Genomic DNA, 25,686 nt, shown 5'->3' on the forward strand with positions numbered 1-25,686 from the left:
GCTGTCCTGGCAGGCCCTGCTGGAGGGGCAGTTGAGGGGAGAAGCGAATCAGCAGCTCCCACCCCTGCCCCCCTTCCTCTCCGCTTGTCAAATGCCAGACAAGGTTTTTTCCCCTTCCTTCCTGGCTCTGAATGGGTTCATTCTCTTTGGGAAACTCAGCCCCGCTGGAGCCTCCTCCAGGGGCGTGAGTTCTGACCCCCGCTCCTCCCCCATCCCCACTCCAGCCCCTACTCCCACTGGCTCCGCCCTCCCTAAGCAGCCATCTAGGACTGAGCATTGTCTCCAGACCAAGTTGCCTGCTGGGATCTGGGATGTGGGAGAGGGTGGGCTTGTCTGGCCAAGGCAGGAGTAGGGGGTGGGGAGGCGGGATCTTTGTGGAGGGAGGGGCCAGTAGTTGCCCGGATTTCTTGGAGGACCCCCTTCTGACTCCTGTGCAGGGACCCGCAGGGAGGGTGGGTTCATGCACCCTTGATTCTGGGCTCTGGAGCCAAATGAATAAAGCCAAAGTCTCATGGCTCAGTTACCTCGGGATCCAAGGGTTCCTCTTCTGCAAAATGGAGAAAGATAACACCCCGCCAGAGGACTCAGTGAGATGAGGGGTGTGGCTCTAGGACAGACGGTGGCACCGAGTAGGGGACTCAGGAAAGGATGCCATCACAGCAGCTTTCCTGACAGGACAAGCCCTCCCAACACAATGGCAGGGAGCATGGGGCCCGGGGGAGACAGGACATCTTTAATCCTGACTCTTAAGACCCTGATGGTCTCTTGAAGCCTCAAGCTTGGGCGCCCAGTGCAAGTCCTTCAGTGTGTGACCAGCAAGTGACTCTTGGAGCCAGAGCCCCATCTCCTCTCCCTGAAGGGCTGAGAGGCTGCACGTCTGAGAAGTACCTTGACTAGGTCCTGGGCTGGGTGATGGGGTGAGGGTGAGGGGCTGGCTTTGCTGGCCGTTCAACTTTTCCCTCATTAGCTCTGAGAATGTCTTGGGCAAATTGTTTAACGTGTTTGAGCCTCCGTTTCCTTGGCCCTCACCCTCATCCTAACTCTAACTCTAACCCTAGAGAAAGTAGGGATATTGATGCCCATCCTGAAGGGCCGCTGTGTCCCCATACACAGCAGTATTTCTTGAACATTCATGACTATAATCCAAAGAATAAATCCATTGCACCTCATCACCCAGGACACACATGCCCTTACCCCACTTACCTGTAGTCAATCTTCTATTCCATTCTATTTCTCAAAAACTAACTAACTAACTAAATAAAATAAAAAAGAAAGAAAGACTTGTCCTGATCATTGAAATTGGTTTCACAACCAACCTTCTAATGGATACTGACCTGCAGTTTGATCGTCACTGATTAGAGCCAGAGGTGGACTTACCATGGTGTTAAAGAGGGGTAAGCTTCAGGCCCCTCATTTGCATTTATGTGTCTAATTTTGTATTTATAACTTTGTTTTCTTTTTCTTAAAGAGAGTCCCCCAAATTTCATAAGCTTCAGGTCCCACAAAACCTGGATCTGTCCCGTATAACTAAACCTGAGACCACTTTTCAAGCAATTACTATGTATGTGCTAAGTACTGTGCTTAGAGCTTGAGGAGTATTATCTCCTTTAACCCCTAGCACAGTGTGCCAGATGCTATTTTACAAGTGAGCCAACTGAGACCCAGAAGGGCTCAGTCGCTTGCGTAAGGTCACACAGCTAACCCGTGGTGGAGTTGAGATTTGAACCGAGGTCATTCTGATCCCAGAGTGCCGTGTTCTCAAGTTCCCTACTGTGAAAGTGCCTGCCTAGAACCACGCTAGGAATAAGGAAGCAGTTTAAGAGATGCTAATGTCCTTCATTCTGCAGCCCCCAGTAGGTGCCTCTGATCCCCTCTTGACCAGCACAGGCGTGCTCAAGGCTGAGCATTCCAACTAGAGTTGCCAGATTTAGCAAATAAAAATAAGGATGCCCAGTTAAATTTGAATTTCAGATAAGCAACAAATAATTTGTTAGGATAAGTGTATCTCGTGCAATATTTTGTTGGCATTTCCGACAAAAACACGCCTTCCTTCCATCCCCACCGCCACGAGACCCCTGACCGGGTCTTAGTAACTGGGTCAGGGGCTCCAGGTGGAATGCAGGGTGGGGAGGTGGAATTAAGCAGAATAATAAAAGGCAAGGGACAGAGAAGGAACCTTGGATGAATTGGGTGCTGAGTGCCCCGTAAAGAAACAAGGATGTTCTTTGAAGGATTGAGATGTAGGTTTCTCCAATTTGACTCTCTCCCCAAACTTGTAGACCCCCTTAAAAGCATGCTTTTCAGACTGGAAAAGATATCTAGAAGATTCGAGAAGGTATGCCAGGGAGTCCTGGAAGCCACAGGTTAAACGCAACACATCTCCCTCCTTGACTAACATTTTTACCTGAGGATGTGGTAGGAAAACCATTATTGGATATTAAAACAAACAGGCATGGGATGGAGTAGGATGCTAACGGCCAGGAATGTTTAAGATAAAACCTGCGACTTAAAAGAAAGTTAAGAATGGCAGGCTAAAGCGTTTGCCCCAGACTCCCGGGGGAGGGGCGCCATCACCCTCCTCTGCTTTGGGGGGGGGGTTCTCCATGGAAACGGGTGAGAACTGCTGCGGGTAACCCTGGAGTCCGGGCGCTGGCAGCAACGCCACCCAGGCCTGCGCGGAGAGAGGGAGAAAGTGAAGCTGGGAGTTGCCACTCCCAGGGACTTGCTGGAATGCGGTTGGAGGGGGTGGGGTGGGGGGGGGCGAGCTGCGAGCGCGCTGGCTCCCAATCACGGGAGGAGGAGGAGGTGGAGGAGGAGGGCTGCCTTGAGGAAGTACAGGAATGAAGTTGTGGAGCTGAGATTCCCCTCCATCGTGCCCACAGAGCCGAGAAGACCCCCCGAGGCCGCCGGCCGCCCCTGCGCTGGGTGCTCTTTCCGGCGCGAGCGCCCGGCCCCCTCCCCTCGCCCGCCCGGAGCCCTCGCCGCCTGGTGTAGCCGGAGCCATGGGGCCGGAGCCGCAGTGAGCACCATGGAGCTGGCGGCCTGGTGCCGCTGGGGGCTCCTCCTCGCCCTCCTGCCCCCCGGAGCCGCGGGCACCCAAGGTGGGTCTGGGGTGGGGAGGGCAGGGAGCGGCGACGGGCCGGTGCAGCCTGGGACCCCCGTCTAAATCCCTGGTCAGGCGGGAACAGAGGGGCCATCGGAGCTTCCTGACCCGAAGTTTCGGACAGTCCGGGGGCTCAGAGCCGCCGGCCCTCGGGCTCGGAGGGGCCAGAGAAGGTGGGACAGGGGGGAGCGATTATACCGGAGCGGCTCTAGACGTCCCATTCGAGGGACTGGCGCTTTGCAGACCCCGCGACGGCTCCGGAACTTGTCAAAAAAAGTCTCTGAAACTGTTCAGAAAGTTTCCCTCAAAGGGTGTATTGCAGGGTGTGTGTGTGTGTGTGTGTGTGTGTGTGTGTGTGTGTGTTTCCCCCTTTCTTGAGCCCCCTCAAGCTCTTCTCTCAAAGCCTTTCCAGTTGGCAGCCTCCGCCTCCAGACTGGACTGGGCTGGATTCCTGGGGGTCCCTTCTGCCCGGCCCCCTCCCCGCCCCCTTTCGGCCGACTAGGTTGTTACTCCAGCTTCTGGCAGGATCGGGGTGTGGAGGGGGGAGGTGGGGAAAGCAACCTGTCCAGCCAGAGCCGGGGAGCAGAGGATGGCGAGTCCGACTGCAGAGTCGCCTCGCGCCGGAGACTGGCGTGGGGGAAGGGGGAGACGTTTGTTTTGAACAAGTCTCTTTAGGGCCGACTTGGGGACTCTGTGCTTTGTGACTTGGAGAGCGTGGGTCACGGAGGGGTGGCGGTGGGCTTCCTGGTCTGGGGCATAAAGTGGGAGGGTTCTGAGGGAGGGATTCCTGGGCACTTGGAGGGAGGGGGAGGGTAAGGAACGGGGCCAGATGCGGGTATGCCGAGGGCCGGGTTGTCCTGCCTTTTCCTTTGTGCTGTGTATGGGGAAGGGTGCTGGGGTGGGTGCAGTGTGTGTGTCTTGCCCCATCTGTCCGTCTGGGTGCGATAACGGTGAAAGCTAACGCGTACTGGAAATACACTGTGTGCCAGGTGCTGTGCGTGTTTTGTCTGGGTTCCCTGCTTTCATCCTCAGAACAACCCTGTAAGAGAAGTCCTAACTAGTGTGCCCATTTTCCAGGCTTGAAGACCCGGGCTTCAAGAGGTGAAGTAGCAGCAAGTAATTGGTGGGTCCCAGATTGGACCCCAGGCAGTGCAACCCCCAACCACAGCTTCAAAATCACTATATTCATCTACCCTGAACATTGGGGGGGACACTAATCCCTACATCGCCTGGTTGTGGAGAAGACAGAATGAGAATGTCCTAGGAGTAGTGGGTGGTCTTCACGGATCAGGGAGTCTGGAGAAGGGGTGGGTGTCGGGCTGCCTGTGTGTTGCCCGAGGGCCCCCTCTGTCAGAGCTCTGCTGTGTTATCTGAGGGACGTCTATACTAGGGTGTTCTTGAGTTGTGTGGTCTGTGTGTTTGTGTGTCTGGGCTTTGTGTGGCCAAACGGCAGTCTCCCTGCTGAACTCTGCCCTCTCAAGGAACTCCCTCAAGAGCTGCTGTAAATAGCGGGAGGTGCCCCCGCGAGGCTTCCCAGGAGCCTCCCCTTCCCCTCCCTGTTTCCCAGGCAGGCGTCTTCACCCCTGACCTTCTGAGAAGCATGAGGCTAGGCGAGGCGAGGCGAGGCTGGGCTGTCAGGCTGAGCCGTTGCCCTCCTCACCTGGGCCTGGGAGTTGAGCAGGTGGAGGGCGGCGGCTTGTTGCAGTGCTGGGATCTGAGGGGTCGGTTCTCCCGCCGTTGACGGGGGGGCTCCTCAGGTCTTCCTCACCCCTCGGCCTGCAGTGCTGGGTGCAGAGAGAGGTGTTGGGTGTGCTGTGCGGGGGAATGGCTAAAATGGCAGAGCCCCACTCAGCTGCCTCTAGCACGCCCGGTATATGCCAGGGCTGAGGGCTGGCGCAGGCATGTGGGGGAAAGGGAGATGGGGAAGGCCCAGAGGGTTGGGATTTTCTTTTCTTAGAGGTCAGGGTTTTGTAAAGTGCAGCAAACAGATCTTGCAGAGCTCATAGTTTAATTCCTGAATGATTCTCCCAACAGCCTCCTTCTTTTTGCTATAGTCAGGGAAAGTAACCTCATTTTAGTATTCAAGAAAAAAAAAAAATAATTGAAAGACAGGATCAAATGCGGAAAGAGAAAATACATTGTATTACAAAGTCGAATACAGAGCACTGTTAATTTTCTCTTGGTTTGGAATTACCCAGACTCCTGCTATATGAACTTCTCTTGCCTTAACTTTTAGAAAAGTACAGCGTGCTTCCTATTTGCCTGGTTCTCATCCATTACAGTTTCATTTCATCTCTGCAACAATCCTGTGAAGTAGGTGCACAGATGAGAAAACTGAAGTTCAGAGAAACGAAATGATTTAGCCAAGGCTTCCCAGCGACACAATAATGTCCAGGGCATTTTTAGACTCTGATGAGGAGGCATTAAGAGTTGATCAAAGTCTTACTCCCTTCGACAGGAATGGGTTAAGCAAAGCCTCAGCGGCAGTCAGGTGGCCAGACTCGCGTGGAGGTGCTATTTTGTTATTCAGGTGAATGACCTCCCTTATCTGGGCTTTAGAAAATGAGCGTGAGCTGCTCCTCGCCCCCCACCAGGTTCCCTCTCGGCTTTGGAGTCCTCTCCTTCCCTGTACCAGCCCATGTCTGCCTTCCTCTTGGGCCCTCCTGGCATGGCAGGGGACTGAGGGCAGGAGCAGGCCAGAGGCCAGTGGGACCTACGGGGCTACGGGTGAGGGAGGGACCAGTGTGGGGCTGGGGAGCTGGTGTAGGGCCAGGCTGGTTGTGCCTGGCCCTGGGTGCTGGGATGACCTGGAAAGAGATTCCCCTCCCTGCCCTGTGGGAAGCCCCTCTGGGGTGACACCCCCATCTCTTAGTAGGCCACCTTTCCTCCCCACCCCTGGGAAGAGAGCCGAGATAGGGTGAGGGGTGCGTGCTCTCTTAAGGAGTGGGAGAATTATTATAGCCAATGTTGTGTTCCCCCAGCTCTGTTTACAAAGCCTCGTCACGTTTACAGACTGTTTCTTGATTCATTACCTCATTTAACTCTCGTGTAATTTCTCTGCAGAGAGTAAGAGTTGTCATTATCCCTTCCTCACAGTCAAGGTCAGGTCAGTAAATATTCACTGAGTGCCTACTAAGTCACAGGCACTGCTGGACATAGAGGTGAATCTGATTTGGCCTCTGCCCTCGAGATCCAGGGACTTGATCAAGGTCACACCGTAAGCGGCCCAGCTAGGGCTGTGGCCTAATGACCTGAGCCCCGGCCCCTGGTCTGATACACCAGGCATGTGTGGTGGGTGAGTCCTGGTGTCACTGGAATGGGCTGTGGCCCCACGGGTCTGGGGGAGGTGAGCTTTGGGGATGCCGGTAGTGTTCATGGAAACCAAAGGAAGTGTTGGCTTTCATGCTGGTGAGCAAGAGAGGCAGCTGGGGCTGAAGGCTGGTGGGGAAGAAAGAACCCACTTGAGAGCCCCCCAGAGCTGGGACCTGACCACTGACATCCAGCTAGAGGGACATGGGGGCCGTGACCAGCCTCTGAAGAGAGGGCTGGACATGGTGACCTCAACTGGTCCCTTTTGGTTTGGAGACTCTTGATTGGAGTTCATTTATTCATTCATTCATTCATTCATCCCGCAAACACTTATCCAGGGCTCACTGTGTCCCTGGCTCCGGGTTGGTCCTGCCTCACACTGACTGCCCCAGAGATCTGGAGGTCGAGGCTCCTGAGGGACAGGTGCTCTGGAGACAAAGCGCTCCCCTGTGTGGAACAGGACCTCCTACCCCCGCCCCAGAAAATCAGTGGGGGGCAGAGTGGATATGGGGAACATGGCGAGGACTGGGGAGGGGGAGATGAGTGAGGAGATGGGAGGGGGAGGGAGGTGTGGAGGTAGAGGAGGTGTCAGGTTGGAGGGTATTAGCCCCCAAGCCTCCAGCTCCCTGGGAGTAGGTCTCAGGGTCCCAACTTTACCACCTGTTGCAAACACTTAGTCCGAATCAGACTCAAAAACGGACACAAACAAACTCGTGGGGCGGGGCTACTGCTCTTTCTGGTCCTCCCGCCCAGCTCAGCCGCTCGGCCCTGCCCGAAGCCTATAATGGGATCAGTGGCATCCACAGAGCTGGTGTGTATTTACCTTTGAACAGGGTGTGGAGAGGGGTGTGTGTGCAGTTAGGCCTAGTGGAAGGCATGTGGGATTTGAAGTCGGGGCAGACTCGAGTTCAAATCCTCCCTCTCTTGCTCACAAGCTTTCTGATCTTGGGAGAATGACCCCTGGCAACCTCAGTTTCCTTCTTTGCAAAATCGAGGTCGTAGTTCCAGCCTCTGGAGGGAGAGGCTCCACCCAGAGTGGCTGCCGAGTGTTCCCTTGTTGTTTTCCTATTGCCTGGCTACTGCAGCTGGTGTCCCTTCGAGGCGGCAGAGGGCACAGGGGGTGGAGACGGGCCCCTGCCCCAGCTCTGCCCGCCCCTGTCCCGGGCTTGGGCCAGGGCCTTGGGGTCTAGGCCTGGAGACAGCTGTGCCTACAAAGCAGCTGAAGCTGCTGAGGCTGGGGGAGGTCCTGGCAGCGGGCGTTATTTTGGGCCTGGCCTGCCATCCCCGGCTCCTGTTTCTCTTGGGAGTCTGGGGGGAGGGACCCTTGAGTTCTATTTCTGGGTCCTCCCCTTCCTCCCTCTTTGCTTCCTTCCCTATCTGGCCAGAGGGGTGGGAACAGAGACCACTCTAGGTGCTCCTGGGAGGCTGCCAGCTAGTGGCCATTGGCCCAGGCCAGAACCCTGGGGGCTTGTCCCACCAGCCTTTCGCCCGATTTCTGGAGGCAGGGGGTATCTCTTATTACCCCCCAGGATTTGACCTTAGGCTCCAAGCTGCTGGGAGAGCGGGAGCCCTGGGGTCAGACCTCAAAGTCAGCCACTGTGCTGTCCCCCTGAATCTGCACGTAGTCCGTGGGAGGTGGAGTGGGGACGAACAGGAATTCAGGGCTGCTCAGGCACCTGTGGATCTGGGGGTGCACCCCACCCACCTCCCCTTGGCACACCCTCCTGGGCAAGATGTGCCAGGTGATTCATCTTCTCACCAGAGCAGAAAAACGGGTTTAACTGGGCACTTTAATCTCCCCCACTGCTGGCAGGCATGGTGCCAGCTGTTGCCCAGAGCGCCCCCTTACCCGGGGTAGTTTACCCCTTCTAGTATCCCTGGGCTTAGTGAGTACTTCTGGTCTCAGGGACACTGGGCTGGGGTCCAGGTGGACTGAGCGGCAGTTCATCTTGATGCCCCTTGGCTGGCGGTTGGCACCAGGCAGGTACACAGGGCTGACGTAATGCCCTTGTGGCAGGAGTTTCGTGGCATAGATTCTGCCAGCTGGTTCTGGTGTCTTGCCCTGAGGAGGTGGCAAGGGTGAGGTACCAGCGTAGGAGCCTTTGGAGTAGGCAGCACTCTGGCTCAGCATCTGCAGCTCGGGTCCGGATGCCCATAGTTGGGATCTGATGCTCCCTTTCTCTGCCTGGGGGAATTCCAGAAGTCCCTGCAGTGACCAGGCCCCTGGTGGTCCCCATGCCCCAGCTATGACTCCAGCTGACCCTCCTTCCCCACTTTCTGGGTGGCATTGCGGGGGTGGGTATCCCTTGCCAGGAGGTTGGCATGTGGTGGCGTTGTTTGCTCGGGAGAGGGTCGGGGGTATCCAGAGGATTCATGATTCATCATCGCCTCTCTTGGGGGATTTTTACCCGTTGGCCCTGAGTTGTGCCTTTGGGACAAAGGGAGGCATTCTTTGCCAGCCAACACCCTGGATCGAACGGGCAAGCTCCCTAAGGCTGGCACAGCGAGACCCCCTCTGGATGCTCAGGATGGGCCAAGTCAGGGGAGCTTCTCCCCTGATGGACCTCCTCTTCCCAAATTTGCAAACTTTCTTTTGCTGTTGCACGTTCTGTGGGTACAAGGGACACGGGAGGAGGGATCCTTCTGTTGTGCTTTCTCGCTGTCTGCGGTGGCATGACTCTGGGGAGTAGGTTGGCAGAGGTGGCCAGGTTGGCGAAGCTCACTGGGCAGTGCCCTCTGACCCATCTTCTCTCTCCTGCCAGTGTGCACCGGCACAGACATGAAGCTGCGGCTGCCGGCCAGTCCCGAGACCCACCTGGACATGCTCCGCCACCTCTACCAGGGCTGTCAGGTGGTGCAGGGTAACCTGGAGCTCACCTACCTGCCCTCTAATGCCAGCCTCTCCTTCCTGCAGGTGAGGTCCATGGGCAAAACCCAGCCAGGCCCTGCTTCCTGCTGGGCTGAGCCCTCTGCTTGCAGATGGGTGGCAGAAGAGTGTTCCCCACCCTGTATTTCCTCTTTTGTTGTGGCTCCTCAACTGGGAAGTCCTTTCTGATGTCTAACCCCCATCCATCCTACTGCAAGACCAGTTGACTCCTTCTCTACAACGTGGCTGGCCGCGGACATCTCTGGGTGGAATGCACCCGTTCCTCTGCTAAATTTTTTGCTCTCTTGCCAGCATGATCACCTTTTGTTGTCCAACTGCCCCAGCCACTGTCCCGCTCCTACCCAGAGTAATGAAAGGGCTGGCGGGTTCCCCGTCCAGTTCTGCCACTGACAAGCCATGTGAATGTGGTGTAGGCCCTTGGCTTCACTGGATCTCAGTTTCCCTATCTGTATATTGGGAGCAACAGACATGCTTGAACTCCCTGGGGGCCCATTTTGAAGATCACATGGAAAATGTATGGGAAAGGGTCAGGAGCAGGAGAGAGAATGGAAACCAGCCTCTGGGTTGTGTCCATGGTGCCCTGGAGCGGGGCCTCAGGTGTGATGCTTAGTCTGTCAAATCACAAACATCATCTCGTCCAGGCCTTTCCTTTACAGATGAAGAAACTGAGATGCAGAGAGGGTGCGGCGCTTGCTTACAGTTTACAGAGTGTTTCCCTGCCATTTTCTTTCTTGATCGTACTAGAATCTGGTTCGGGGAGGTGGGGAGTGGCCTTGATCTCCATTTTATGCCTGAGGGAGCAGGACTGCTCAGTGGCTGGGGGCCTTGCCCAAGATCCCCAAGCACAGGGTAACCTTGAGGAGGCCTTGGGGGGGTGGGTGGTAGTGGTCCAGGGCCTGGACCTGCCTCAGCCCTACCCTACCCTGTCCCCTCCCAGGAGATCCAGGAGGTGCAGGGTTACGTGCTCATCGCTCAAAACCAAGTGAGTCAGGTCCCCCTGCAGAGGCTGCGGATCGTGCGAGGCACCCAGCTGTTTAAGGACAACTATGCCCTGGCCGTGCTGGACAATGGAGACCTTCTGGAAAGTGCCACCCCTGCTGCACGCCCTGCTCCGGGAGGGCTGCAGGAGCTGCAGCTGCGAAGCCTCACAGGTGGTCATCCTTATCATTGAAACTTTCTGCTGGTTATTGAGAGCTGACCGGGGCCCCTGTTAGCCATGGGGATGCTTCGTGTGAATCAGAACCGGGGTCCCTTCCGGATGGATGCAAGTGGAGCTAGGGGAGGCGCCCTTGTGAGGATTCGAAAAAGATTTCCCTTCTTCCCAGGAAGTCACAGCTTGTGCCAGCCCACATAGCTTGATAGTTAGGATGCAGGCTGGGTTTTTGCCCACTTCTTGGCTGAATGCACATGTACAGTGAACAACCTATGTAACTGTACGCGGCAGCCTTGGAGCCGACACTGTCCCAGACTCTGAGTGCCAGGTGCTTTACCTGCATAACCCCATTTCAGTCATGCTATAATCTTGCAAGGGAAGCATCAGTGTTATTCTCGTTTTACAGATGAGAAAACTGAGGTTTACAGAGGCTAAGTGACTTGCTTGAGGTTACACAGCTAGTTAGTGGTGGTGAGGCTGGATTTCACACTCTCTTTTAACTGCTAAGCAATGTGCACAGAGTAGAGGTGGAGGAGAGGAGACAGTGACGTGGACAACTCACTCTGCCCCAGATCTCCGTTTGTTCACGTGTGGGGTGGTGTTGGTAGGGCTAAAAGATGCTGAAGGAGTCTTCTCTGCTCCCTGAGGAACCTGGGGCGTGTTTAAGAGCCCCACTCCCCTTTTAGAAGGCAGGCGGGCCCCAAGGGAGGTCAGAAGATGACAGATGGGGGAAGAAGCCCCTGATTATTGCCCGCCCCACAGAGATCCTGAAGGGAGGGGTCTTGATCCAGCGGAACCCCCGGCTCTGCCACCAGGACACGATTTTGTGGAAGGACATCTTCCACAAGAACAACCAGCTGGCCCTCATGCTGATAGACACCAACCGCTCACGGGCCTGTAAGCCACGCTCCTCCCCGCCTGCAGCCGCCTCTTTCTCACGCAGCCCACCGACCCCAAACTCCTGGCTTACTCCACGCCCCCCCCCCCCCGCTGCTGCTGCACTAACACCACCCATTTCCTCTTTCTCTGTGTCTCTTCATCTCTGTGGTTCTCTGCCCTGTCTCCCTCTGCTTCCAGATCGTGCCTCCGGTTTTGGAGTCCTCTTCTCCTGCCTGTGTCTCTCCCTCATTGTGCATTCTGTCTCCTGGTCTCTGTCTCTCTCACTGCCGTTCTGTTTCTCTCCCCAGGCCCACCCTGTTCTCCAGCTTGTAAAGCTCCCCACTGCTGGGGAGAAAGTTCCAAGGACTGTCAGAGCTGTGAGTTATAGGGAGGCCCAGAATCTGGGGGCAGGGGCTGGGTGGGAATAAAGGTGACATGGTGGGTGGGTGCCGGGCCTCGGCATCTTCCCTGAGGCGGGAAGTCTCCCCAGAAGGTGATGCTGGTGAAGGGCCGGTGCCTAGGCTGCCGCCCAGCCCTCATCCTGCCCTTTGCCCAACAGTGACGGGAACCGTCTGTGCCAGCGGCTGTGCCCGCTGTAAGGGCCCGCAGCCCACCGACTGCTGCCACGAGCAGTGTGCTGCCGGCTGCACGGGCCCCAAGCACTCTGACTGTCTGGTACGTGCCCCCGGCGCCCCAGCCCTCGGGGTGCAAGGGGAGGGACATCCCTCCTGGTGCTGCCCTAACCCTCCGGCACACCAGGGCAAAACAGCCCAGTGCCCACCAGCTGCCTGTCCCCCAGGCCTGCCTCCACTTCAACCACAGTGGCATCTGTGAGCTGCACTGCCCAGCTCTGGTCACCTACAACACGGACACCTTCGAGTCCATGCCCAACCCCGAGGGCCGTTACACCTTCGGTGCCAGCTGCGTGACCGCCTGTCCTTGTGAGTGCCGGGGAGAAACGTACTTTTAGTAGTTTTGCTGGGGACTTTGGTTTATGTAAATGGACGCATGTTGTGAGTACTGTCCGCCCCTGGCTTTGGAGAGCTGGTCATGGCAGTTCGTATTGAGCTGCCTTGTTCTTTCAACAACAGTGGAGCAGGTGGCAGCAAAGAATAGCAGCTAAGAGCCCACGCACAGAAGCCAGACTGCCTGGGTTTGAGACCTGGCTCTGCCCCTTACTAGTCATGTGACCTTCTTGCTGTGTCTCGGTTTCCTTATCTGTTAAGTGGGGGCCAAAATAGTCCCCTCCTCACCAGGTGGTTATAAAGTTTGAATGAGTTAATATTTGCAAAGCTCTTATAACTGTGCCCAGCCAATACTAAGCACCCCTAAATGTTGATGTTTACTCTATGGTCTAGATAGATCAGAGTTTTATTTACTAGCTCCCCTGTTTACTGAGGGACATTTAGGAACTGGCCTCAGACCTGGGGACCTCTTTCCTCCTGTCACAGGAGACAGCAGTGGGCTCTTGGGTCCTGGTCGTACCCTCCCCATGGTGGGTGAGAGTACGAAGTGTAGAGCTAGATGACTTGGGTTCACATCCTGGCTCCTCCACTTACTAGCACAGGGACCTTGAGTAATTTACAGAAAACTCTATGCTTTGGTTTCCCTTTTGGCAAAATGGGAATCTAACAGTGCCTGTTGCACAGGGTTGTCGTGAGGAGTGGACGAGTGTCCAGGGCTGAGATATGGTGTAAGGGCATTTCGGTATCGGTTGATATCATTCTTATTGTACTACCTGGGCGTGGTCACACAGCTCATGGTGGCGGGGGGCGGTGCTGAAAGGCCAGGGCACGTGGACAGACGATCTTGATCTCCTCAGACAACTACCTGTCTACGGACGTGGGATCCTGCACCCTGGTTTGTCCCCTGAACAACCAAGAGGTGACAGCTGAGGATGGAACCCAGCGGTGTGAGAAATGCAGCAAGCCCTGTGCCCGAGGTACCCAGTGGCCGCCCCCTGCACACCCAGCCTGGCCTAGCCCGCTGTGCCACCCTCCCTCAGACCCTCCTGGGACCCAGTCCTATTCTCCCACTGACTCTGCCCCTGGCCCTCCCCTGAGCAGTCCCACAAGCTCCCCCATGTCTCTGCCAATGTGGGGAGGGGGCATGCGGCCCCAGGAGAGGACTGTGGACAGGACCCAGGAGGTTGAATTCCTGGTGCTCCATGTGGAGGCTGAGTTGCCCCCCTGTCCCCCTCCCCACAGTGTGCTATGGTCTGGGCATGGAACACCTGCGGGAGGTGAGGGCGGTCACCAGTGCCAACATCCAGGAGTTTGCTGGCTGCAAGAAGATCTTTGGGAGCCTGGCGTTTCTGCCGGAGAGCTTTGAGGGGTAAGGATACTCAGGGTTAAGGGTGGGCACATGGCCTGAGGCAGCATCAGGGCAGTCACTGAATCCTGAGGCCCCAGAAGTGGAAGCATTTCTCGGAGATGGCGGGAGACAGAGGTGGGAGGCCAGGGATGCAAAGGAAGCAGGTGAAAGACCAGCAGGGACTTTGGAGGGGGGAGTTTTTCTTTTTGTTTTTTGTTTGTTTGTTTGTCTTTGGCTGCGCCGTTCGACTTGCTGGATCTTAGTTCACTGACCAGGGATTGAACCCAGGCCCTTGACAATGAAAGTGAGGAGTCCTAACCACTGGACTGCCAGGGAATTCCTGGGATTTTTCTCATAAATGACATGTTATCTATGAACATGCACTTGTATGGAGGTCATACCATCCAGATAAAGTAAAATTCTCTTTGAGTTCATAGTAGCTTTATTCATAATGGCCCCAAACTGGAAATAATGCAAATATATATCAATAGCTGAAGGAATAAATAAAGCTGACCCTTGGACATCACGGGTTTGAACTGCGTAGGTCCACTTAAATGTGAACTTGTTTCAATAAATCCGTACTGCAGTACTACACAATCCGGGGTTGCTTGAATCTGGAACCGTGGCTGCAGAGGGCTGACTGTAAAGTTATACTTGGATTTTCGACTTTGTGGGGGGGTTGGTGCCGTAACCCAGGCGTTGTTCAAGGGTCAACTGTAGAAGGTGGTATATCCATACAGTGAAATTCTCAGCAGTAAAAGAAACGGCCTACTGACACATAAAACAACATGAACGTGTCTCAAAAACATTAAGCGAAATAAGTCAGACAAGAGAGAGTCCACACTGTATGATTTCCTTTGCTCTAGAATAGGCAAAACCACTGCATGGTGAGAGAAATCAGAACAGTGATTGCGCCAGGGTGAGGGCCTGGAAAAGGACACAAAGGAAATTTCTGGGGTGATGGAAATGTTCTGTGTATCAGTTGGGGTGGTGGATAGGTGAGTGAATGCATTTGACAAAACTCATCAAACTGCACACTAAAAATCTGCAATTTATTGTATGTGAATTGTACTTCAATAAAAATATGTATTAAAAAAGGAGAAAATTCCCTTCAACACTTCCTCCACCTTTACTCCCCTTTCTAGAGGAGACCGCTGTTAACAGTTTGTGTGTGTTCTTCTAGACCATTCATACATATATGGATACACACGCACAGAGAAATGTAGTTTTAGTAATTTGGGGGGAAAGGTTGATTTAAAATGGGAGCCTGTTGTGAAGATTGTCTGCCCCTGGCTTTGGAGAGCTGGTTATGACAGTTAGTTCATGTCCAGCTGCCTTGTTCTTTCCACAGCTGTGGAACAGGTGGCAGCAAACAGCAGCTAAGAGCCCAGGCTGCCTGGGTTTGAGACCTGGCTTCTACCGCTTACTAATCATGTGACCTTCTTGCTGGGTCTCAGTTTCCTCATCTGTTAAATGGGGGCAAAAATAGTCCCGCCCTCATAAGGTGTTATAAAGTTTAAATGAGTTAATATTTGTAAAGCTCCTATAACCGTGCCCAGCAGATACTACATGCTTCTGAATGTTAGTTTTTCGTCTGTAGTCTGGATAGATCAGGATTATATTTAATAGCTCCCCATTTACTGATGGGTGTTTAGGTATTTAATTTAAAAATTTTTAAGTTTAAATTTTAAAAAATTAAAAATTTTTAATTTCCTTAGGTTTTTTATTTTCCCTCTAACAAACAGTTCTCCCTTGCACATGCCTTTGGGAACAGGGGCCAGTGTCTCTCTAGGCCACATTCCTAGAAGTAGAATTTCTAGATCAAAGGATATAAATATTGTTTTGATATTTGCCAAACCAGGGCCTGGGCTTTGAAGTTCAGGATGGGAACAGCCGGGCTCGATGGGCAACGGGTTTAAGTGGAGGGGAGGTGGGGGAGGATGGCAGGGCCAGCTTGTGGAGGGAGGTCGTACCCACCCCCTTCTTGGCCCTCTCCTAATCCTGCTTCCAGGGACCGAGCCTCCAACACTGCCCCGCTACAGCCTGAGCAGCTCGGAGTATTTGAGTCTCTGGAGGAGATCACAGGTGAGCTCTGTCTCTCTGAATCCTGCTTCGATGGGCCTGGGGTGTCTTCGTCCTGTCCCCACACGCCTAGCCTCACCCTGTGCCTGCAGGTTACCTGTACATCTCAGCGTGGCCAGACAGCCTGCCGGACCTCCACGTCTTCCAGAATCTGCGAGTAATCCGGGGACGAGTTCTGCATGAGTGAGCACCAGGGGAGGGAGGCCTGATGGGGGAGGAGCTGCCCCGGGAGGCCCGGGAGAAGCTCTGAGTGTGTAGGGGGGGAATGGGGGTTCTTATTCCCCAGGGACTCCAGCAGCAGCATTCCCATGGGAGTTTGCAGAGTGTGCTGGGGACAGGAGGAAGGCGAGGGCAGCCCTCGCTGAGGGGGGAGGGTCAGTGGTGCGTTGCCCCCCTGCATTTGAGCACTCCCCCTCCCACAGTGGTGCCTACTCGCTGACCCTGCAAGGGCTGGGCATCCGCTGGCTGGGGCTGCGTTCGCTGCGGGAACTGGGCAGTGGGCTGGCCCTCATCCACCGCAACGCCCGCCTCTGCTTTGTACACACGGTGCCCTGGGACCAGCTCTTCCGGAACCCCCACCAGGCCCTGCTCCACAGTGCCAACCGGCCAGAGGTCGAGTGCGGTAAGACAGGGAGCCCAGCGCTGCTGCGCGGGCGTGCCCACGGGCCTCTGGCAGCAGCAGTCTGGGACTTACTTGTGCGTGTGCACTGCCCGTCCCTGGTGCACCATCCTTGACACAGCTCTGGTTGGCCTGGCCTCTTGGCATGGCTTCTAGCAGGGTCCTGCCACGCTGCCTTGGCATCCCTCCCTTCCCTTTCCTCTCTGTTCCTGGAACCTCAGAACTCTTTCTCTCCCTGCTTTGCGCGGCACCTATCCCCACCTCTCCAGCTCAGAGCCATGCCCACAGACTCTTCCCCCAGCTCCCTTGGACCTGGAGTCTCCCTTGAGAGTCCCCTCTGACCCCTTCCTCCTCACTGCAGTGGGCGAGGGCCTGGCCTGCTACCCGCTGTGTGCCCACGGGCACTGCTGGGGTCCAGGGCCCACCCAGTGCGTCAACTGCAGCCAGTTCCTTCGGGGCCAGCAGTGCGTGGAAGAATGCCGAGTACTGCAGGGGTATGCGGGGGGCAGAGGAGGGGGTGGCCGGGCTGGGGGGTGCACAGCGGCTCCTTCCAGACCCCTTCACTGGCCGTCCTCTCCTCAGGCTCCCCCGGGAGTACGTGAAGGACAGGTACTGTCTGCCGTGCCACCCCGAGTGTCAGCCCCAGAATGGCTCAGGGACCTGCTTTGGCTCGGTGAGGTGCTGGTGCGCTCAGAGCTGGGTGGAGGGAAGCAGCGCAGGGTTGGGGGTGCTGCCAGGGACCTGGCCAAGTCCAGTAAAATACCCCTGGGGAGGGCTCCAAGCCCAGACCTGAGCAGTAGGAGGGTGGTAGGAGGGTGGAAGGGGGCTGGGATGCTGGGGATGGCAAGAGTTGCGGACACTGAGGCCCTTCAGACCATGCAAAGGGCTCAGGGAAGCCTGTGCCCTTGGCCGGGCTGTGCTAAGGTGGTTAGACCTGGGGGCTTAGACATCAGGTGACCTGGATTCAAATCCAGGCCCCACTTGCACTGGCTCATTCATAAAATGAACGTTATACTAGTACCTACCCCATTGGGATGCAGTGAGAATTAACTCAAAATAGGGTTTGGCACAGTGCCCGAGCACAGGAAAAAGTCTTCACAAGTTAGTTACTATTATTACTTGCTGTTATACCTTAGGTCATACACTCCCCCCACCCCACCAGGCCTGGGGATCAAGCTTTGAAGGTGGGGAGCTGGGTGCAGAACAGGGGCAGCAGACACAGCAGGTCTGGGGCTGTCCCAGGAGCAAGGTGAACAGTGCTGCTGAGTGGCTGAGGGAAGCACAAAGGGGGCCCAAGGGCCTGATCCTGCTGCCCTGGGGGTGTCGGTGCCAGCCCCCCACAAACCCTCCCTCCCCTCCCAGGAGGCTGACCAGTGTGTGGCCTGCGCCCACTACAAGGATCCTCCCTTCTGCGTGGCTCGCTGCCCCAGTGGTGTGAAGCCTGACCTCTCCTTCATGCCCATCTGGAAGTTCCCAGATGAGGAAGGCATGTGCCAGCCATGCCCCATCAACTGCACCCACTCGTGAGTCTGAGGGCCTTTTCCACGGAAAGAAAGGCTTCGTTCCAGGACCCTCTCTGGGGATCTTATTCTAAAAGTGGGACAACTCTGCCTTTGCTTACCCTGAGACCCTTAATTTTTCATATCTTTTTTTTCTGATCACAAAAGTAGCACGTTGTTAAAAATTTTTTAATTAAAGCATGAAAGTGAATAGTATTAGCAATTCTACCCCACTGTTAATAACTTGCAATATTTTTCCTCCAGTTTTTTTAATCTATGCACACACTAACATTTGTATTATTATTATAACATATAAAGTATATGTTTATATATTATTATTATTATTCTCCAGTTTTTATCGGTGCACAGTCTAGTATATACTTCTTTTTACCAAAATGGGATCATAGACCATACATATTTTTTGGAAATTGCTTTTTCTCACTCAGCATTGCAATTTTTCTTGCAATGTTTTTCCATGTCCTAACACAGTGATCTGCCCTGTTCTTTTTATGTTTTTCACTTAGTTGTTTTTTAATTACACATGGAATACAGGCATACATTCTTGTGATACACATTTTCAGCAGTATCAAAGTATAAACACTGTAAAGCAGAAGCACCCTTTCGTCCACTCCCCCACCCACCCAGTCCCCCACCCTCCCCTTCCTGGGGAGAACCACCAGATCACTCTGGTGTGCTCTACACATTTACATAAATGCATTTTACATTTATGTTAGGTTGAAGATTGCTGTTTTGGGAAGTCAAAAATGATCAAGAAACAGCAATTTCATCTAGCTCATCTATTTCTCAGCCATTTCAGCTGACTCAACGTATAATCAGTTTTGGTTTTTAATGTGTGTGCGTTTTTTAACGTAAATAGGATTGTACTCTACATATAGTTCTGCACTTTGCTTCCCCTCCGTCCTGGCACTTTATGTATCTTGGAGGTTCTTTCTTGTGAGTGCATGTGAACCTACCTCCTTTTTTTTTTTTAACTACTCAATCTGCAGTATGGATGTAGTATTATTTAACCATGTCCCTGTTCGAGGGATAGTCATTGAACTTGTCTCCTTTTTTTTGGGGGGGGGGGTGCAGTTTATTGCACTTGAGCTCCATGTACAAGTGAGCATCTTGTACATGCCCCCTAGTGTACAGGTGTTGGCCTTTTTAGGGTCTATCCTGAGAGGTGGAACTGCTGGGTCACAGTATTGTCAAACTGTCCTTGGTGGAGCTTGTGGCCAACTACTACCCTGGCATCCTCTACAGAGGGGATAGCCAAGCTTTTGGACTTGATGCTCCTCTGCGTGCCCCCCACTTCCCACCCAAGACAGGGAGGTGCAGGGGATGCAGGTTTGCAGACTGGAGAAGGCCTCCCCTGTGGGGTGGTAGAAAGAGCCCTGGTGACCTTGAGCCCAGTTTCTGCCTTTGTCAAACAGGGATCATAACCCAGCTACACCCACCTCTGGGGATATTGTGAGGCTGAGTGGGTGCAAGAGGTGGTTCCCAGCCTTGTTGACAGGACTCTCTCTCTTCTGCAGCTGTGTGGACCTGGATGACAAGGGCTGCCCCGCCGAGCAGAGAGCCAGGTCAGCCTGGTCCCCAGGACGCATCCCATGTTGCCCCTCAGTCCCCCTCCAGCCCCTGAGTGGTCACTGCTGCAGGGAGGGGGTCTCCTGACATGACACATGTCCCTCCCCAGCCCACTCTTCCACTAAGGATCCTCCTTTCAGTTAGCTTCAACCAGTGGACGGAGGACCTGCTCGGGATGCTTGGGGGGCAGGGAACAGGAAAAGATGGCGAAGACACCCAGCACCTCCCCACCCTCGAGTAGGCAGGGGTCTCCTAAGGGACACAGGCAGCCTGCAACTCCCTGGGACTCAAGGCACGTTGAGAAGAGAGCACAGCTGCAGCACTGAGGACAGGACAATGAATTCTTAACTGGGGGCAGTGGGAGGCTTCAAGGAGGAGGTGGCATGGGAGCCAGGTCTTGAAAGAGGGGCAGGTATGTCACTTGCATTAGGAGGAAAGCAACCAGGCAGCATGGTGAGAGGGGTCAGGACAATCTAGGACGTGTTTGCTGAAGGTTCTGCTGTGGTGGGCCACTGAGTAAGCTCAGAGGAGTAAGGGGTGAAGTCTGAATCAGGTTAGGGCAGGATCTTGGAGGGCATAGGCTCTCCCTCACCATGAGGCCACAAGCCCTGTGATGTCCATCACTGCCATCACCGGACTTGATTTCTAGGCAGTGGGGTGTTTGGGGAAGGGCTTTGGGGAGAAAAACAGATTGGAGTATGTCCTAGGTAAGCATTTGTCCATGCCACAAGTGTTCATTAGAGGTCTGTGATGTGCCAGCCCTTGGCTAAGCAAGGGAGGGGGGCAAGGATGACAATGATGTAGGGTCAGGATCCAGGAGATCCTTCTACCCCAGGATGAGCTGAGTCTTGAAAGATGACCTCATGCAGAAATGATGGTCCAGGTAGAATTAACAAAGGCTGGGAGGTGTGGAAATCACGACCTATGGGTGGAAAATTTGGCTAGAGTATCAGAATCACTGGGTGCACATTCCCCACCTCATACCAAAATCAGAATCTCTGCGGGGTAGGGCTCCAGACTCTTGCATATTGACAAGCTCCCTGGTGATTTTTGTCAGGAAGTTTGAGAATCCTGGGATAGAGCCCTGGGCAAGAGCATAGACAATTTGGAGATGTGGGTGGAGAGGGTTTTGAATGCCCAGCAAGGAGTCTGGACTTCATTCTGGAGGCAGTAAGGAGCCAAGGGAGGTTTCTGAGTAGGCGAAACAGGATGGGAACCTGCACGTCACCCTTCCAACTTCCCTTTCCAAACGCCAGTGACCTTCATGCCCCTCCATGGGACCCCTTCATCCCTCCTGCCCCCGACTGGTCCCCAATCCCTGACCCTGGCTCCTGCCCCCAGCCCTGTGACGTCCATCATTGCCGCTGTGGTGGGCATTCTGCTGGTCGTTGTCGTGGGGCTGGTCTTCGGCATCCTCATCAAGCGAAGGCGGCAGAAGATCCGGAAGTACACGATGCGGAGGCTGCTGCAGGAGACAGAGGTGAGGCGGTCTGAGGGCCTCTCGTGTGGCCTGGGGTCTGCGGCCCAGCCCGCGGCACTGACGCACCACCCCCTCACCCCAGCTGGTGGAGCCCCTGACACCGAGCGGAGCGATGCCAAATCAGGCTCAGATGCGGATCCTGAAAGAGACAGAGCTGAGGAAGGTGAAGGTGCTTGGATCCGGAGCTTTTGGCACCGTCTACAAGGTCAGGGGTGGGGCCGAAGTCCTGGGTGGGCGGTCCCAGAGGATTCGGTCAGGGCGTGGACGAGGGTTCTGTCAGGAAGACAGGGGCTGGGGGCGGTTCTGTTGGGTAGGGCAGTTGTGTCAGGGGATAGGGAGTGGGCTGAAATGGTGAGGTCGTTGCTAAATAATGGGGTTGGCCCAAGGGTGGGGAAGGGGATTGAGAGCACAAGCAGGGACCCCTTGGACGACTGCAGGTTGGATCTGGCCCACCCTCTTCCTGCTCACATGCTCCTCTCTCTGCCCAGGGCATCTGGATCCCCGATGGGGAAAATGTGAAAATCCCAGTGGCCATCAAAGTGTTGAGGGAAAACACATCCCCCAAAGCCAACAAAGAAATCTTGGACGTAAGCCCTTCCACGCTCTCCAGCTGGGAGTACAGTGGGGACCCCCTGGCTGCAGGTCTGGGCTGTGGGCTCTGTCTTCACTGGGGTTTTAGGAGACACTTTGTGATCCCCCAGATCTCTACTCTTAACCTCCTGAGTCTGTGGGCCATGGTTCTGGTTTGTGACGAATGGGGTTGGATTGAGTGAGGGTCCCCAGTCACGGCTCAGCCCTCGGGAGGGGTGTGTGGTGGTTTGGGGGCTAGTGATTTCCCATACCCTCTCAGTGTGTACCCTTGCTCCCAGGAAGCATATGTGATGGCTGGTGTAGGGTCCCCATACGTGTCCCGCCTTCTGGGCATCTGCCTGACATCCACGGTGCAGCTGGTGACACAGCTTATGCCCTATGGCTGCCTCCTAGACCACGTCCGGGAGCACCGCGGACGCCTGGGCTCCCAGGACCTGCTGAACTGGTGTGTGCAGATTGCCAAGGTATGCACTTTGGGGGCCGGGGCTCTGCGGGCGCCCTTGGGAGCGAGCCTCTGTCTCCACTCAGAGCTAGGGTGAGGAGGTTTCCTGGGAGAGTTCTGGCAGAGCGAGGTCCACACAGATGCCTCTGACCCCAGGGGATGAGCTACTTGGAGGACGTGCGGCTCGTGCACAGGGACCTGGCTGCCCGGAATGTTCTGGTCAAGAGCCCCAACCACGTCAAGATTACAGACTTCGGGCTGGCTCGGCTGCTGGACATCGACGAGACAGAGTACCACGCAGATGGGGGCAAGGTCAGAGGAGGGAGCAGAGCGAAGCAAGGGGGAGTGGGGTCTGGCCCCTGGGAGAACTCAGAACGGCCACCTCCCCACCACACCTGGCTGGAGCACTTCCTTCTCTGCTCTCCCAGGTGCCCATCAAGTGGATGGCGTTGGAGTCCATTCTCCGCCGGCGGTTCACCCACCAGAGTGATGTGTGGAGCTATGGTGCGTGATGGGGTGGGTTGGAAGGGTGGACACGGAGCCGTGGCCCTGGGGGGGATGCGGGTGGAAGGATGAGAGCTGGGATGGAGCGAATTAATGGACACTTCAGCATGAAGGAAGGAAGGGGCTGCCAGTGCCTCAGTCTGCCAGGGACTGCGGAAAGACTGGGTATCCCCTGCCCTTGACACTGCATCCCTCCCCTCCTTCCCCCATGGCGCCAGGCTCTTGGATAGAGCCTCTGGGGCTCAGTACACTAAAGCTCCCTCTGGTCCCCCCACCTCTTAACCCCATCTCTGCCCCAGGTGTGACTGTGTGGGAGCTGATGACTTTTGGGGCCAAACCTTACGATGGGATCCCAGCCCGGGAGATCCCTGACCTGCTGGAGAAGGGGGAACGGCTGCCCCAGCCCCCCATCTGCACCATTGATGTCTACATGATCATGGTCAAATGTGCGTGGTTGAGCTGAGCCGGCTGCTTGGAGGAGGAGTGGGAGGTCCTGGGTGGAGGGGCCTACAAGGGGCATGGGAGGGGCCAAGAGCAGGATGATATGTTTAATGCAGCCTCAAAAGGGTCTCACTTCCCTTTACAGTACCAGTCCAGAGGAGCTATCAAGGACCAGCTAGAAAGAGACTTATGTGCAAAATAAAAAGGGGAAACTAGTAGAGATTCTCAAAGGTTCTCTCTCAGGATCCGAGTCTGGTACCTCTTCTCTACCACCTGAGGGCGTTGGACTCTAGTAACTGGGGTTGTCTAGGCCGGGGGTGGGGGTGAGGGGCTCTGCACACAGGCTGCAGCCAGAACTGAGATGCTGGACTCCTGCCCGCCCCCAGGTTGGATGATTGACTCTGAATGTCGGCCGAGGTTCCGGGAGTTGGTGGCCGAATTCTCCCGCATGGCCAGGGACCCCCAGCGCTTTGTGGTCATCCAGGTACTGGGCCTTTCCACGCCATCATCCCTGCCTATGGCTAAGATCACTCTCCCTTAGAGGGAGGAAAGGGAGATGATTCCTGGGTCCCAGGCTTCCAAGCCCAGCCCTTGCCTGACTCGTCAGACCTCTGGCACTCCCTGAGCCTCCCTCGGGAGGCTGGGCTGGGGAGAGGCTGCCACGCTCTGTCTCCCGCCTCCCCAGAATGAAGACTTGGGCCCTACCAGCCCCTTGGACAGCACCTTCTACCGCTCACTGCTGGAGGATGACGACATGGGGGACCTGGTGGATGCTGAGGAGTACCTGGTACCCCAGCAAGGCTTCTTCTGCCCAGACCCTGCCCCGGGCTCCGGGGGCACAGCCCACCGCAGGCACCGCAGCGCATCCACCAGGGTCAGTGCCCCCGGTCACAGTGTGGCGGGTGTGTCTGGTTACTTCTCCCGACCCCAGTGGACTAGAGTCCCTTTCTCCAATGTCCCCCAACCATCACCTCTCACGGAGGAGACCCCATTATCCCCAAGAAGGATTCCTACTGCTTTCCAACTGTGACCCCATTCTTGCCACAGTGACTGTGTCAAACCCCGAAGGCGACTTTCTTTTATCTCCTGTGACCCTGTCACCTCCCGTGGAGTCTCCATCATGAATGACCCCCATCATGGCCTTCTCTCTCGTCCTCAGAGTGGCGGTGGTGAGCTGACGCTGGGTCTGGCGCCCTCGGAGGAGGAGCCCCCCAGGTCTCCACTGGCACCTTCCGAAGGCGCTGGCTCTGACGTGTTTGACGGCGACTTGGGAATGGGGGCAGCCAAGGGGCTGCAGAACCTCCCCCAACATGACTCCAGCCCTCTACAGCGGTACAGCGAGGACCCCACAGTACCGCTTCCTCCCGAGACCGATGGCTACGTTGCCCCCCTGACCTGCAGCCCCCAGCCCGGTATGGAGTCCAGGCCCGAGCTGAGAGGCTGGGAGGTGGGGATGGGGGCTGCTCAGCCCACAGGGGCAGCAGCCAGAACACACGGGCTCCTCCCCCTAACAAGCCTCCTTCTCTTGTCCTTTCAGAATACGTGAACCAGCCAGAGGTTCGGCCACAGCCCCCTTCACCCCTCGAGGGTCCTCGGCCTCCTCCTCGACCTGCCGGTTCCACTCTGGAAAGGCCCAAGACTCTCTCCCCTGGGAAGAATGGGGTTGTCAAAGACATTTTTGCCTTTGGGGCTGCCGTGGAGAACCCCGAGTACTTGGCACCCCAGGGCAGGGCTGCCCCTCAGTCCCACCCTTCTCCGGCCTTCAGCCCAGCCTTTGACAACCTCTATTACTGGGACCAGGACCCATCAGAGCGGGGCTCTCCACCCAGCACCTTTGAAGGGACCCCTACAGCAGAGAACCCCGAGTACCTGGGTCTGGACATGCCAGTATGAGCCAAAAGGCCCGGGCCGCTGAGGCCCTGCTGGCCCCTCAGGGAGTGTGGAAGGCCTGACTTCTGGCCCGCGTCGGGACGAGGCAGGGAGAGGACCCTTGGATCACAGCCAGGGCAGCCTGCGATGCCAGCAGTCTTCCTTCCTCTTCCAACTCGCAGGTGGCTGAGAGCCGCCCAGCCTGGCTGGAAGAGGGGGCGGCACCGGGGAGTCTGGACTGATGCTGGAGCCCTGCCCCAGCCACTAGGGTCCACTGGATGCCACAGCCAGTCTCCTTACCTGAGGGAGCAGCCCAGCCTGACTTCTTCCAGAACCTGACACTGAAGGACAGGGAAGCTGAGCCTAGGAGGGGAAGAGGCCCCAAGAGGGTGTCTAGGAACCAGAGCAGAGACTCCCTGAGACCCAGCTCTGCCCCTAAGAAGAAGGGGACAGCAGCAGCGCCCAGATCCGGTCCCTGTACAGAGTGCTTTTTTGGTTTTGTTTTTACTTATGTTTTTTTGGTTGTTTTATTTTATTATTTTTTTTAAGATGAAATAAGGACTCGGTGGAGAGTGGGTATTGTGGAAGCGGGGTGGGGGGGCAGTCCCTGGGGTTGCGGGAGGAATGTCCCTTCTCCATACCCACTTTCTCCATCTGCAAATATATTTTGGAAAACAGCTGGACACCAGCCTATGTCTGGGGTGGCTCTGAGCCATTCCTTTACTGCTCACCTCCTAACCTACATTCAGTCCATCTTTCCTGGAGGGACTGGCTAGGAATCTTCGGAAAGCTTGAATGGGGAGCCTACTGCCAGTTTCCTGGCTCTTGGGTTGGGGGGAAACTGGTTGGGATTCTGACCTGAGAGCCCTTTGATGACCAGATCATTCTTGCTTAGAAAAAAAGAAACTCCTAAGGCCACCCACCAGAA

The 25,686-nt window shown here is 55.6% G+C and overlaps 1 protein-coding gene across 1 annotated transcript; it reads left to right on the forward strand.

Annotated features, from left to right (window-relative positions):
- Positions 1–2,788: 2,788 nt before the first annotated feature.
- On the forward strand, positions 2,789–25,441 carry ERBB2 (erb-b2 receptor tyrosine kinase 2). Its single transcript, XM_059908221.1, has 27 exons — positions 2,789–3,101; positions 9,175–9,326; positions 10,237–10,450; positions 11,215–11,349; positions 11,640–11,708; positions 11,891–12,006; positions 12,131–12,272; positions 13,154–13,273; positions 13,539–13,665; positions 15,656–15,729; positions 15,819–15,909; positions 16,149–16,348; positions 16,707–16,839; positions 16,928–17,018; positions 17,708–17,868; positions 19,380–19,427; positions 20,773–20,911; positions 20,994–21,116; positions 21,400–21,498; positions 21,781–21,966; positions 22,101–22,256; positions 22,373–22,448; positions 22,748–22,894; positions 23,276–23,373; positions 23,575–23,763; positions 24,049–24,301; positions 24,427–25,441. The coding sequence occupies exons 1-27, from the start codon at positions 3,029–3,031 to the stop codon at positions 24,780–24,782; spliced, it is 3,768 nt and encodes a 1,255-aa protein (XP_059764204.1). The 5' UTR covers positions 2,789–3,028; the 3' UTR covers positions 24,783–25,441.
- The last annotated feature ends 245 nt before the right edge of the window (positions 25,442–25,686 follow it).

The sequence above is a fragment of the Balaenoptera ricei genome, chromosome 20 (assembly GCF_028023285.1).
Source record: "Balaenoptera ricei isolate mBalRic1 chromosome 20, mBalRic1.hap2, whole genome shotgun sequence".
NCBI lineage: Eukaryota > Metazoa > Chordata > Mammalia > Artiodactyla > Balaenopteridae > Balaenoptera > Balaenoptera ricei.